Source organism: Sinohyriopsis cumingii, chromosome 5, assembly GCF_028554795.1.
Source record: "Sinohyriopsis cumingii isolate HCF-2022 chromosome 5, ASM2855479v2, whole genome shotgun sequence".
Taxonomy (NCBI): Eukaryota; Metazoa; Mollusca; class Bivalvia; order Unionida; family Unionidae; genus Sinohyriopsis; species Sinohyriopsis cumingii.
Window position 1 is genome coordinate 141,684,811 of NC_142965.1, and position 15,501 is coordinate 141,700,311.

The 15,501-nt window shown below is 32.6% G+C and overlaps 1 protein-coding gene across 1 annotated transcript; it reads left to right on the forward strand.

Moving 5' to 3' along the window:
- Positions 1-10,966: 10,966 nt before the first annotated feature.
- LOC149800371 (uncharacterized) lies at positions 10,967-15,119 on the forward strand. Its single transcript, XM_089957224.1, has 3 exons — positions 10,967-11,224; positions 12,237-12,331; positions 15,033-15,119. The coding sequence occupies exons 1-2, from the start codon at positions 10,969-10,971 to the stop codon at positions 12,299-12,301; spliced, it is 321 nt and encodes a 106-aa protein (XP_089813350.1). The 5' UTR covers positions 10,967-10,968; the 3' UTR covers positions 12,302-12,331; positions 15,033-15,119.
- The last annotated feature ends 382 nt before the right edge of the window (positions 15,120-15,501 follow it).

A 15,501-nucleotide genomic window follows, 5' to 3' on the forward strand; every position in this document is an offset into this window, starting at 1 on the left:
CTTAGTAATGTCATTTTGGTGTCACCCCCTCTGATGGTGTCATCCAGTGCGGTTCGCACCCCCGCACCCTCCTAGTGACGTCACTGACCACACTTGCCTCTCTGTAAGATAGCTTGTTTTGCGGGCAGGGCACTAGTGATGTTATGATACGGAGTCAGTGCATCGGATTATTATTTTAATCCGCACGACAAAAACATCGGCAAAAATGTATCTCAGTATTATTATGGAGATTTGATATGCCGTTTATTCCACATAAATCTGTTTCCAATTCGTTACAATAAAGAGCATTAAAACGGAGTAACAGTTCATGTTTATTACATATACATATCAACCGTCTACCTGTAGGGGTCGGTCGATTATGATTATTACATATAAACATCAACAATCTACCTGCAAAGGTCAGTCGATTATGATGGTTACATATACACATCAACAGCATACCTGCAAATGTCGGTAGAAATGCATGGAACTTCCTGAGAGCTTTACTTTGGAGAGAGTAGTACTACTATCGTGATATAATGGTGTCTGCATAAAAAGCGGACGATATCACAGTATACCTCTTATTGCCGGCCGCCTCTATGAATTGACTGCAATGTTTTATCCCGTTTACGGAAAGTGTTTCGGTATTTCAGTTTGAGGGATCCCAATGATTTATTGAATTAATTAAAGTGCTAGTGTATTTGGTTGGAGGGAACCCGGTGATTTGTGTACGAATTCGTTTCTGAATTCTTTTGGAGGGAAGTGTCATTACATTTGGTTTGAAGGACCCAAGAAGGCTATTGTCCTAAAACAGAAAATTGGTTAATGGAGGGTGAACAATGGGCAGATTTTACTATTGCCAAACATGGAATTGTACACGCTTTAATCATGTATCTTTATTGCAATTATATACACTCATGCCAAATCCAAATTTGAACGTATTTATATCGTTAATAATCATAATTTGCATCATTTGTAAAGTTATCAGAACTAAAAGCCGACTTATATATTTTGAATGACCTAACTTGATATGGTATGAGAACTAACATCTTCCAGAAAATAATTCTGAATCGCCTGACAGCTGACATAAAATAATTCTGCATCATCTAACAGCTAACGTACGATAATTCTTAAACACTTGTGAAATTAGCAGAATTAACAGCTGACATGCATGGTTAAGTGAATTAAGTTGAACAAGGTTTATTGACATTTGATCATTCCATTAATATATGTTAAATATACTCCAAAATATGCCACGTACATTCAGCAAGTTCCATTTCTAATTGATGTATTACTTAAGTATGTTCCATACATTCAGCAAGGCAAATTTGTAATTAATGGATTGCCAAAGAAAGATAGGTATGACTTCTCATTAGCCTAACAAACTACGTATCACTCAAACTTATCAATATTTCCAAAACGTTCATTGAAGCTAAACGAATTCCCATTATACAGTGGAACTGCAAAATGCAAATCTATGACATGTGAAATTGTACAGTTAATGTAGTGGCTTCATGTAACTGATGGAACTACAGCGGACAATTCCGGAATCAATCTTTCATCCTGGCTGTCATTAAGTAACACTCGCGCAAAGTTCATGATGGCAGTGTCAGGTGAGCAGTCATTTGCTGCAGTTTGCTAATCGTTGACTGATAGGTGGGGTAATCAGCAATCCATCAACTACAAGAAATCCCATAATATTGACTTGGATGTAATCAAACATCAAATGTCATGGAGAAAAAATTAATTTATATGGACGTAACAATTTGGAACATAATATGAAATTGTGGACTACTGTTTTCTGAGACACATTCCTAATTTTGGAGAAACTCAGTTATCCTCTTCATTTCCACATACACTTGACTCCGGATATTAGAAATGTAACTGTAATATAACCATGTACATTTGCTAGAGGATGATGGGATACGTAGGAATTATACGCACACTTGCATAGAATATCCATAGCCCTTTTGCATGGTTATAAACTAATAAAACTGGACTTGGTAACACATGACGACGTATGACTGAATTAATGTATTAATCACGCCTGAACATGCAGAACAATCGTAATGGTTAATTTAGAAAGATAATTCTGACAATGCCCTTTTTTTTCATAAATTTATATTTTGTTGAACCTTGTAAAATTGTAACTTCCTGATTATAAATCTTTAAGGATTTAACCGTTGAGAACCTGATCTTAACTTTTACCATTTCACATGTTTTTAGTATGCAAGACAGCCCCAGGATTCCCCTATCCCGCCGACAAAACCAACCCTGCATTCTTCCCCCACAAGGTCATTCTCGAAATATATTTAGCAAGAAAACCCCGTTCAAAATACCAAGCTTAGATATAATAGTCAGTATTATAATTTATCTGATATAACAGTCAATATTATAGTTTATCTGATATAACAGTCAATATTATAGTTTATCTGATATAACAGTCAATATTATAGTTTATCTGATATAACAGTCAATATTATAATTTATCTGATATAACAGTCAATATTATAGTTTATCTGATATAATAGTCAATATTATAATTTATCTGATATAACAGTCAATTTTATAGTTTATCTGATATAACAGTCAATATTATAGTTTATCTGATATAACAGTCAATTTTATAGTTTATCTGATATAACAGTCAACAGTCAATATTATAATTTATCTGATATAACAGTCAATATTATAGTTTATCTGATATAACAGTCAATATTATAATTTATCTGATATAACAGTCAATATTATAGTTTATCTGATATAACAGTCAATATTATAGTTTATCTGATATAACAGTCAATTTTATAGTTTATCTGATATAACAGTCAACAGTCAATATTATAATTTATCTGATATAACAGTCAATATTATAGTTTATCTGATATAACAGTCAATATTATAATTTATATGATATAACAGTCAATATTATAGTTTATCTGATATAACAGTCAATATTATAGTTTATCTGATATAACAGGCAATATTATAGTTTATCTGATATAACAGTCAATATTATAGTTTATCTGATATAACAGTCAATATTATAATTTATCTGATATAACAGTCAATATTATAGTTTATCTTCAACACTGAAAGTATAGATTCCAGCCGAGCAGAAAAAGTAAACAATACAGAAAGTTATGATTTTAATATTGATTGTTATTGTTTACTTTATATAATTTCCAAAATATCTGGCTTAAACTTTTTTGATTATCAGCATTGATCTTAACATCTAATCATAACAACGTGTAAGCGATATGCTTATAAAAGTGTGATTTTTATAATATTCGATTTAAATCTAAACAGCTTGTCGGCATAGTTTGGAATCAAAATCCAAGAGTTGTGGATTCAATATTTTCTCAGACCGTTCTAGAGCAGGCACCCTCAATGTGTCCTTAGAAAATATATTTTAGTTAAACGTCCTTGTCATGACATAACCAATATTGTGCTAAAACCATGAATCGTTATATCAGATGTAAAATGAAATACAAATAATAAAGTACAAATTCGTTATTTTAGAAGAATAACTATGTATGTCCAACATCAATAATGGGCTATTAGTCAAGAAGCACAATATTTGTCCAGCGTGACCAGTGCTCCTCTATTATCACTTGGCCAATAAACCTGGGAGAGAAGATTAAGTTTTTCTATTTTTTTGTTATGTCTTTTCATTCATATTCATTGTTATCACCTGAGTATTTTGGATCTTGTTTCACCAAGCTGATCCAAATTGACATGTGGATAGCAAATAAGCCATACAAAAATAGGTCACTGTGACATAACATTTGGTGTCTAGTGACATATTTTACAGCTATTTGTTTAATACACCTTCAGTATCTTAGATAATATGTTACGAACAAATGCCAATTGGTATGTAAACGATTAACTCAGCAATACATTGATTAGGCCACTGTCACCTATTTTTCAGTCTTGAGTGACTTGTGTAAGTTCAGCATTTCATTCATTACAAACTTAATATCAACGATCCGAATTTACACACCCCTCATACAAATTGTTATGATGCTGAATCTTAGATATCGTGTCTCAGTCCCACCGAAAGTAGCCCATTGTGATCGTGACCTAATTTTCATGCCTGAGAAACTTTTGCATTTTCAGATATCAATTTGTTAGACCCTCAATATATTATTGAATATGTGACTACACTCATTAGAATTGATGTGTGGATCTACTTTAATATGTGTGTAATCCAGCAAAGCAAAACCTTGGTCAATGTTGCCTACAGTTCTTGCTTAGATGAATCTTGCATTTTCAACAATTTTCACCCTATTTAAACGACCTGCATGAACACACAAAGAATGATAGTATATGCTGAACATATAACTAATCAACGCTGAGACATTCTACTGTGATTTCCTCATAAGTAAATACGGATCTGATTATTATATAAAATAGAGTCGTTTAAATCATACATGTGCCAGCCAAGCCATTATCTTTATGTGAACGCTATTATACTTATTTAGCACATGCTAATATGTAATTCGAAAGCATAATGTAGATGTAAATTCGTGTGTACATAATATCATGACTCATTCATGTTGGAAAATAGCTCATCATCAAGTTCATATAATATAAGAATCTCTTTAAAATCCAAAAAATAAAGAAGTCTTTTTGCAGAAGGAAAAGTAGCTGGTCTAACAACCAGGAACCGTAACGCTTCCGAATGACATGGTATGCTGACGGCCAAGCTTCTCTGAAGCTTTGCCAACGCCCTGCTGTCTGCAAATTATGGTTGAAGTATAGTTGCAAATAAAGAATTTGCAGTGCGGAAATTAAAGTGACCGAGTCTTATAACGCCATAACTCTGCGCAATGATAAACGATATTTTGGTTGGAAAAAACCCACACGTCACACGTCCGAGGACATATCAACGTTATATAGTATTTGAATTTTGGTTGAACAAATTCCATATAAAATTTTTTGAGTTACTGTGCACAAATGAAAGTGGAAAGTCTAATAACCAGGGGCTATAACGTTGCTAAGAAATGACATAGAATGCTGATTATCAAACTTGACCAATTTCCACTCTATATCAATCTGTCGAACAGCTTGGTTGAAATGCGATATTACAAAAGGTTTTACCGTGTGGAAATGAAAGTGTTCCAGTGTGTCAGTCAGGCTCCCAAGACTGCTAAACTATGCTGACGGTCACATTGAGAAGAGGATATACAAATGTTGAGGCGTGGATGCATTCCAGTTCTAATTCAATACAAATTAACGGAGATATTGTGCTGGACTTAAAGTCTAGCAGTCACGAGCATCATCATAGGTAAATGATATCAAAGAACAATGATAAGTGAACTCACTTGAAGTCTTATGACAATAAAGCTGCGCCTCCAATTTTGGTTGAAAGTCAATAATAAAAAAAAAATTGTGGCAACGGACGAGTCTGACATAGTTATAACTCCACTAAATGACGATGCAAAACGACTGTTAACGCAACTGATCCAAGGTAGTACACAAATCAATATACACACCTAATTTGCTTAAAATTCAAAAATAATTAGAAATACAAAATAAATATGCATAAATAATTTGGTTAAAATTCAATAATAATTGGTAATTAAAAATATAAATACATAATTTGGTTAAGATCTAGAAATAATTAAGTGTGCTAGTCATTGGAAACGATAGGGGGTGTCTGGCAATTAGAAGCTGTAAGTCAGTCAAACATTATACAAAAAGCTGACAATGGATCTTAACCCAGGTTTTAAGGTGGATCCTAAATTTAGTAGGAAAATAGAAAATAATGGCAGTTATTTGGAAAGGAAAGATAGTAGATGGAAGGATAGGGAGGCCCAATTTGATATATCCTATTTTATACTAAAAGCATGAAATAATTAACAGCTTCATATGCAGAAACAACAACTACACTGATAGACACAACAATGGCATTTATGGACACAACTACTTCATTTTTACACATTAGAGAAAATCGGTTGAAGCATTCACTAGCATTACATATATTTTGTTCACTGTTGTTATATTATGCGTGTACAAGTATTATTAACTGACAAGATGTGCTAGGGAATAGTCAGATAGGTAAGAGACTTTTTTTTGCATTTTAAATTATATCACTATATATGCGGACCAATATGTATGTATGTATGTATGATTGTATATATGTATGTATGCATGTATGTATCCATCTTGGTTAAATGCTGTGGTTCCTATCTGCCTAAGGTAGCGTTTATACTAGGAATCTTAATTTAAAGTAGGGCAAGGTCATTAATGCTTGAATGACACATTGATGCCAATATCGTACATTTTTAAATCAATCTGAACAAAAGATTTATTTTTAAAAGATGAATTAGGGATGATGCTAATGTTTAATATCTTTGTTTCTGACAATTCATTTATTTGCAACGTACCCCGTTGATTTAGAACCACATTCAATGACTTCAAACAAATCTTGTCGACTTATCGATTTTACTTTCAGCAAAGCAAAGGTTGATATGATAAAGCGACTGGCTTATAAAACTACATAGGAACTATTTGGATATAAAATATGTTTCAGTATAGTAAAATTGTCATTTGACCTGAACGAAATTGGACAGATACTATGTAACAATCTATGAAAACTTCATCAATGAACTATTAATGAAAATAAAATGTATTATGCATAACACCTCTTGCCGTTATAAGAATATAGAAGTTTGAACTTTTAAATAAAAAAAACGTCCCTTGCTGAGTGCTCTAAACTTAGGTCTGAGTTGTTAAACTAAAAACCTAACACTGACGTTAAGTTTATCATAGTCTTGGCGAAAATTCACACAAGATAATCAGCATCAAATACCTTTGGTCTTTAGGGCCTTTCTGAGCCGCAGTATACAATTATGTAATGAAAAATATTCTTTTGGAAATCAAATATTCTTAAAATACAATATAAGTGCCACCCAAACCCATCGATTAAACTTACTGTGGGAGGTCGCGGGTGTGAAACCAGGCCGAGTCATACAAAAACATATAAAAATGGTACTAACAGCTACTACGCTAGTCGCTCAGCATTAAGAGGTTAGTGTCAGGACTGGTCGGCCTGGTGTCAGGATAATGTGACTGGATGGGACATCATGCTACATGTCTGCGACATGACGTCCCAGTGCTAGTCATCACTATGAACTGCCATACTGCAGACATCGTAGAGATAAGACTGAAATGTTTTTTAAGCTAAGTTACAAATCCAACACACACACACACACACACACACACACACACACACACATTCCTGGTCTCTAGCGCTTTACCCTTTAAGGATTAACTTTATTGCCATATCTTTTCCCATACTGCGGAAATGAACCTTCAGTTTATGTCGTTGATTAGATACAAGTTAAAATCCTAAGTTACGGTATGCTACATCAATCAACTATGTTAGCCAGTCATGTCCAAATAGGCCAGTTAAGTAAATCCTTAATGTCAGAACATGACCAACTCATTGCTGCCTAGAATATACAGTCAATACAAATTAGTAATTCTCGATCTTATATATTTTTCCTTACGTCTTTTTCTAAGCTATATACAGCCAAAACCACTAAATTTCGATTCCTCAGTCCACCGTAATTCACTTCATACCAAAGTTTTGTTTGAGTCCCAAGTTTGCCGACTTTGGAATTATTAAACACTCTTTTAAAAATGTACAGACAATGATGATTATCATTTGTCGGACGATGCAGACGATGATGTTCGTCGTGTTCATGTGATGAACATGACGATGATTGCTGTTGTTAGAATAAAATTTAATGGAAGTTTCGTTTTGATGTACAAAACAATCATATGTTAAATACAAATTTTGAGATATTATACTAAACGCGTAAAATTAATGGTTCCGACTCTACTAAACACAACATGACATTAAAAACAATGACTAATTCCAAAGGAATATTAAGATTCTGGTGGTAGTTAAACATTTACACTTAAATTATAGCACCGAACTCATAGGTGGCGGACATAAAATCATCTATTCCACATAAAGGACACACGGTACAAATGACATGGAAAAATGGGAACCAACCTGGAAATGGTCGAACATAAAATAGGGTATATATGGGTTTGGCTGACCAGGATTAGTTAATAATGTAATTTATATTTTAGGAAAAAGAATCTTTTGAGAACTTATCCTAGCTGAGAGTGAAAAAAAAATAGAGACATAATGTTTTATTGATGGAATTTCAGTCTTTTAATAGTCTTGAGTTTGGAACACTCATTACTAAAATTATCACCTGAGACTTTGGTGCGGAATTGAAAGCACATGTTTCAAACACATGCAGGTCCAGACAATGCCGTGGTTCATATCCTTTCCTCTATACAGAAGCTGACATCCAGGTTTCATCTATACTGATAAATATAGGTTTGATCATGAGCACTCAAAAATGTTAAGTTAATGCATTTTTAATATCATGGTGTTTGCATAGGTTTACTATGGGAACTGAATTAGTACCGTGAGTCCTATAGACACCCACAGCAATACAGTGTCTCCACATGATGCAAGTGCAATTAACTTTACTGTGCATGCAATCATATGGTTCTATTTGTGGATAACAAGCAAAATTAATAAGTTTTGTAAACCAAAGGGTGACTTTCAGTGGCATAATAAAGACATATTCAGATATATAAACTGTTACCAAGAAGGAGGACGGGAAACAGTGTGTAGATTTGACTATTTTAGGTGGAGTGTTTTGCACTTTGGTTTTCCTCTAAGCAATACATATATAATAAATATTTAAAAGTTATACAATTTACCTATTATAGAGTAACTACAGTAAGTAATATAATATTTTCTATTTGTGTTTAGAAACATAATGCTTCAGATATGATCTCTTAGGTCTCTTCCACCATGCTTAATGGTAATTACTTCTCATGACTTTTCATCCCACTAATTTCTTTCAGTGAATGTTTGAAATTTCATATTTTGCATTTTAATGGATTTATGTCTACCTTACTTTAGTTTTAAATTATATGTCTTATGGGGGGAAGTTTAGGTAATTTTTGTCATTTAAATATCTTTTCTGTAAAAATACATGTACATATAGATGGTCACCTTGACCTTTTACTCATTAATTACATAATATAACAAGGATGGTAATATATTTCAGCATTAAATTGAAGACCAATAAATGTGATATTAAAAAATGATTCTGATTAGACAGCTTTATTTTAATATTCTTTTCTGATTTTCTTAAATAAAGGTCAAATATTTAAATGTTGCTTGAAATGCACCATTGATCTTTAGGTGAAGATGAACTTGTAATATAATGTAATATTCACAAATGTAATCTTTGACAAGCAGAACTATGCACATTGATTACTTATATATTGAACTACTATTCCTAGGGCTGCCAAGAAAATCAAGGTTGAATATAGGACACACGGTACTAATAACATATAAAAATGGGAACCAGCCTGGAAATGGGTGAACATAAAATAGAGTATATATGGGTTTGGTTGACCAGGATTGGTTAATAATGTAATTTATGTTTTAGGAAAAAGAATCTTTTGAGAGCTAAACCTAGTTGTAAGTAAAAAAATTAGAGACATCTTTATTGATGGAATTTCAGTCTTTAACAGGCTGAGTTTGGAACACTCATTACTAAAATTAACACCTGACTCTTTGGTGCGGAATTGAAAGCACATGTTTCAAACACATGCAGGTACAGAAAATGCCGGGTCTCATATCCTTTCCTCAACACAGAAGCTGACATCCAGGTTTCATCTACACTGATAAATATAGGTTTGATCACGAGCACTCAACCATTTTATGTTATTGAAATTTTAATATCATGGTTTTTGCATAAATGTACTATGGGAACTGAATTAGTACCGTGATTCCTAAATGTGTTAAAGAATTGTGTGATACAGATGGCCATGTTAATCATTCAGGCTCAGGTGCAGTTTGAAATTCGCACATACAATGTTAACTGTACATTTTTAATTTGTTTGGATGAAAACGAAACATATCTGAGTGAGGCAAAGACTCATTATGTAAAATACAAATGATGAAGCGCAACCGGCATTATTTTGAAAAAAAAAAGAAAAGTTCAAACCTGGTTAAAGGATTGATCTCATGCTTATAAAGTTAGAAACCATTTGGTTGCATCTGGGTTTAAAATTAGTTTCATTAAGTAATCGATATATATATATATATATATATATATATATATATATATATATATATATATATATATATAAACATTATACATTTCTCTAGCATTGCGCTTCTGAACTGAGATTCAAGTTACTATCCCTCTTCCTCCCTCCCTGTTTCTCTCTCTATCTCTCTCTCTCTCTCTCTCTCTCTCTCTCTGTCTCTCTCTCTCTCTCTCTCTCTCAACATGCCATATCAGTGAAACAAGGAAAGAAAATACGCGTCACATACATTTAAACTAATTTCTCTATCCTGGATTGAAGGAAGTGCTGTATTTCCTTTTCAATTATAATTTGTTACATCATGGCGTTACTCAATGTTCGTTAACTCTACGTATTCATTATGTCACTTCCGCTAGAGTGTGGAAATAAAAGCTGATAATGAAAACAGGAGATTTTATTCCTTGAATCAGGTAAGATAATCACCTAGCAAAGGTAAATGGCAAGCAAATAACCACGGGTTGTAATTATTAATTTATCGTATTTCACTAATGACTTTTAGGATGCCAGAAACCCATTGACATTTTAGTTCCTAGGTTTCAATTTAATTTTCAATACATTACAATGTCAGAAATTCGAGCTCGTATTATCGTGTGTTCTCAAATTTTGACAAAACATATATAAAACTCATCTTCTGTCGTTTCTCGGAACTAATAATTATTGAAATTTTATTTGGTGCTTGAATGTTCGTACCTTTGTAAACGGTAAGTAGTGGTTGTGTTTCTTTTTCTTAATATTTGTATTACGGTTATGTCCTTTATTTCACTTCACTCATTTTGTTGTAATGATATACTTATACACGTTTCTTTTCTGGCTCACACAAGAAACAAGATGAAGTCGTCATTGGTTATCGTTGCCGTTCTCCTGGTTGCTTTCCTAGCCATTGTTAGAGGTCTTGGATACAGTGGCTACAGTGGATTGAGCGGCAATGGTGGCAATGGTGGCTATGGTGGCTTTGGTGCCTATGGTGGAAATGGTGGCTATAGCGGGGTTACTGGCTACAGTGGCTATGGAAAAGATGGAGGATTTGGCCATAAATACCCTAAATATCAAGGAGCTGGTATCGGAGGGGGTTCATCGAGTCTCTGTAAGTCAATCTAACTTTTTTAATCTCTATAAAATTAAATTACGAAACTTAACTGATTTTTGCTAAATTCATATGTATGTATGTATGTATGTATGTATGTATTGTTACGCTCAGCAGGTCAATCACCTGCGTGAATCTGCCGATTACTTTTACTATTTCTAAGGATGTCAAGAGAACAGACGTTGTCTACTGAAATACAAGACAAGACCAAAATACCCTATGCAAAGAAAAATTATCTCAGATTACTAAACACATATACCTAAAAATGTCAAGAAAATTCCCTATGTTAAGAAATTCGGGAGGGTTCATAGTACAGAACTAATCTATGCTGTTATAACTGGATAATTACATGAGTTGAGAAATATATTCACAACACCGATTTCTTATAATAAAATATATAGTAACTGAGATCTAACAAAACCATAAACGGTGACGTAATTAAAAATAGCATCTGTCCTTGGTTTATAATTTCTCACGAAATAGATGCATGGATACATGTGTATATTTAAGAATGATTGGAAACAAAAATGGTCAAAATGAAGATATTTTACGTCTGTGAATAATGAACACATGTTCACCCTCATGAGGACAATGTTGACATTGATAAAATTAGTTGAACAAATAAAACCCAACAAAATCCAACTAAAAACAACACCACCACCCAAAACAAAATGCATTCATGTATTAGAATTTGTCAGCGGTCCTTTGCTCTAGCATATCATGATATGTATGTATACATAATATTTAACTGCAACTACAGTTACATTTTCATAGTGTTAACCAAACTATAACAGAGTGCATATCACACATAAAACAGGTTTGTGGTATTGAAAGTGTCTTGGGCCTAAAAGGAGATATGCGTGTAACAAGAAGCTATATATATAATTTATTTGATTCGTTGTAGTTGTTATTGAGATTATTGTTATTATTATTATTATTATTATTATTATTATTATTGTTATTATTATTATTATTATTATTATTATTGTTGTTGTTATTATTATTATTTCAGTCTTTCTGCTCATCCTTATTCTCATCTTGTTCCCAATGATGACCATGAAAGATCACAGCAGATGACCAACTACTATATTCGTATAAAGTTACTCGGTAAGACATCCTAATCCACTTTGCAATTATACTCGCATATGAAATACGAATCTATCTATATAAATTAATCAGTATTTGTCTTTCTTTAGTCAAAAGTGAGAAAGGATGAAATCACATTGTACCATCTGCATTCATGATCCCTCTCATGCTTATAATGAATACTCCCTCCCACCATCTGCTTGGTATTTCTACACTTATAATAAATACTCCCTCCCACCAATTGATTGGTATTTCTACACTTATAATGAAGACTCCTTCCCACCATCTGCTTGGTATTTCTACACTTGTAATGAAGACTTCCTTTAACCAATTGTTTGGTATTCCTAAGTCTAATGAAGTCTCCCTAATTCTAGTTGTTTGTAATTAATATGACCTACGAATGACAGAGATTTGTTTTGCGTTTTTGTATTTTATGATTTCACTAATCAGATAAACTGTAATGTATGTCTCTCAAAGTCACCATAAGAATCGACTATTTCCCTAATTCGTGTTTAGCATATAATTAGCGTGTTCGTACGTGTGTGTGTGTGTGTGAAATGTATATTGCGGATACTATACACTGAAATATTCAACCTATTTGTCCTAGTCCTCTCAATGTAACAGTTTAGGCCGTCTGACAAACAAAGAATATATAAGAGACAACGCTAAGCTTCACACAATAATTGAAATAAGATTGGCCAGCAGTTGAAGGGGCTCGCGTTAAATAATAATTGATTGACCGCAATTGATAGGTCGAGTGTATCATTCATTTGTAATAAGTGTTGTTTTTTTTCAACAGGAATTCCAATGAAAGAAGCGATTTCTTTTAGCTTTCTCTGTCATCAAGTAAAGCCATGGTTAAAACATCTTGACCATTTCCTAAAATACACACTGAATGTACAAACAATGCAACAACTAATTACCGGTTTCTCATATAATTTGTATTTTACGTTTACGTAAGAAGGCTGTATTATACCAATATAATTTACCAGGAAAGGTTTAGTACACGAATATAATTTACTAGTAAGGCTTTAGTATACCAATATATTTTACCAGCAAGGCGCTAGGAATATAATTTATTATTGAGCCATTAGAATACCAATATAATTACTAGTAATGCTCTAGTAGACAGATATTATTTACTAGTAAGGGTCTAGTATACGGATATTATTTACTAGTAAGGCTATAGTATACCGATATTATTTGCTAGTAAGGCTCTATTATACCGATATTATTTACTAGTAATGGTATAGTGTACCAGTTTAATTTACTAGTAAGGGTATAGTGTACCAGTATTATTTACTAGTAATGCTCTAGTATACAGATATTATTTACTAGTAATGCTCTAGTATACCGATATAATTTACTAGTAATGCTATAGTATACTGATATTATTTACTAGTAATGCTATAGTATACCAATATAATTTACTAGTAATGCTCTAGTATACGGATATTATTTACTAGTAAGGCTATAGTATACCGATATTATTTGCTAGTAAGGCTCTATTATACCGATATTATTTACTAGTAATGGTACAGTGTACCAGTTTAATTTACTAGTAAGGGTATAGTGTACCAGTATTATTTACTAGTAATGCTCTAGTATACCGATATTATTTACTAGTAAGGCTCTAGTATATTGATATAATTTACTAGCAAGGCTCCAGTATACCAATATAATTTACTAGTAAGGGTATAGTGTACCAGTATAATTTACTAGTAAGGATATAATTGACTAGTAAGGATATAATTGACTAGTAAGGCTCTCGTCTATCGACATATCTTACTATCATGGATTTAGTCTACCGAAATAATTTACTAGTAAAGGTTTAGTATACCAATATAATATACTAGTAAAGGTTTATTATGCCAATATAATTTGCTAGTAAAGATTTATGATACCAATATAATATACTAGTAAAGGTTTAGTATACCAATATAATATACTAGTAAATGTTTATTATGCCAATATAATTTGCTAGTAAAGATTTATGATACCAATATAATTTACTAGAAAGGCTCCAGTCTACCAACATTACTTACTAGTATATAGTTAGTATACCGAAATAATTTCCTATTAACTGTTTAGTACACCAATATAATTTACTCGTAAGGCTCTATTAACTGTTTAGTATACCAATATAATTTACTATTAAGACTCTAGTATACCAAGATAATTCGCTAGAAAATATATAGTGTACCGATATAATTTACTGGTAAGGCTATAGTGTACCAACTCTAGTATACCAATAGAATTTACTAGTAAGGATTTAGTATGCTAATATAGTGTACTGGTAAAGCAGTTATTTTGAATACATATTTTCCTTGCCCTCAAACGTTATTTGACAGCTGAGAAATGAAAGAAAATTGTTGATTGATGTTGATGTTATCAAATCATAGAAGGTATATTATACGATCTTATACAATTTACACGGACAACTGTATTAATGCTATTAACACGGACGACTGTATTAATGCTATTAACACGGACGACTGTATTAATGCTATTAAAACGGACGACTGTATTAATGCTATTAAAACGGATGACTGTATTATTTCATGCATTATAACAAGAAAAATCGCCGAACATTTTAAGTCAAAATTTTTTCCCATGAGCACCCTACTTAAGATCATCTTAGTATAACGAAAACTAAATATTCACTTTGTCATAATTTAACATTTTAAATATAATCAAATATTCCATTTTTCTTCTTTTACAGAAATAACGTGTTTTGGTCTTGCACAGCTGTTGAACATTTTGCCATGTATCTTGTCTATTGTAGAAATAAATGATATATTTGAGCAAAGTTTTGTAATGACCGATTTCGTTCCGTCAGCTTGCTATCTCTCTCTCTCTCTGACTCTCTCTGTCTCTGTCTGTCTGTCTGTCTGTCTCTATATATATGCACACAAACGTAGATACATATCTATGTCTTTATCTAATTATCTATCTATTTATCTATCTATTTTTATATGTGTATATGACGTTGCAACCAGCACCCAGATCTTCAGTCGTAAAAGATTTTGCAATGGCCACGTGTTGACTTTGCAGTCCGGACGCAGAACTTTCCAATCATCACCTGTTGACTTCAGTGGATTCAGGCTTACTTCAGTGGTAAAAGTGTCTAGTCGTCACGAGTAGTGAAGGGGGACGATATAGCCTCAATGGAAAATACATTAGAGACCCCC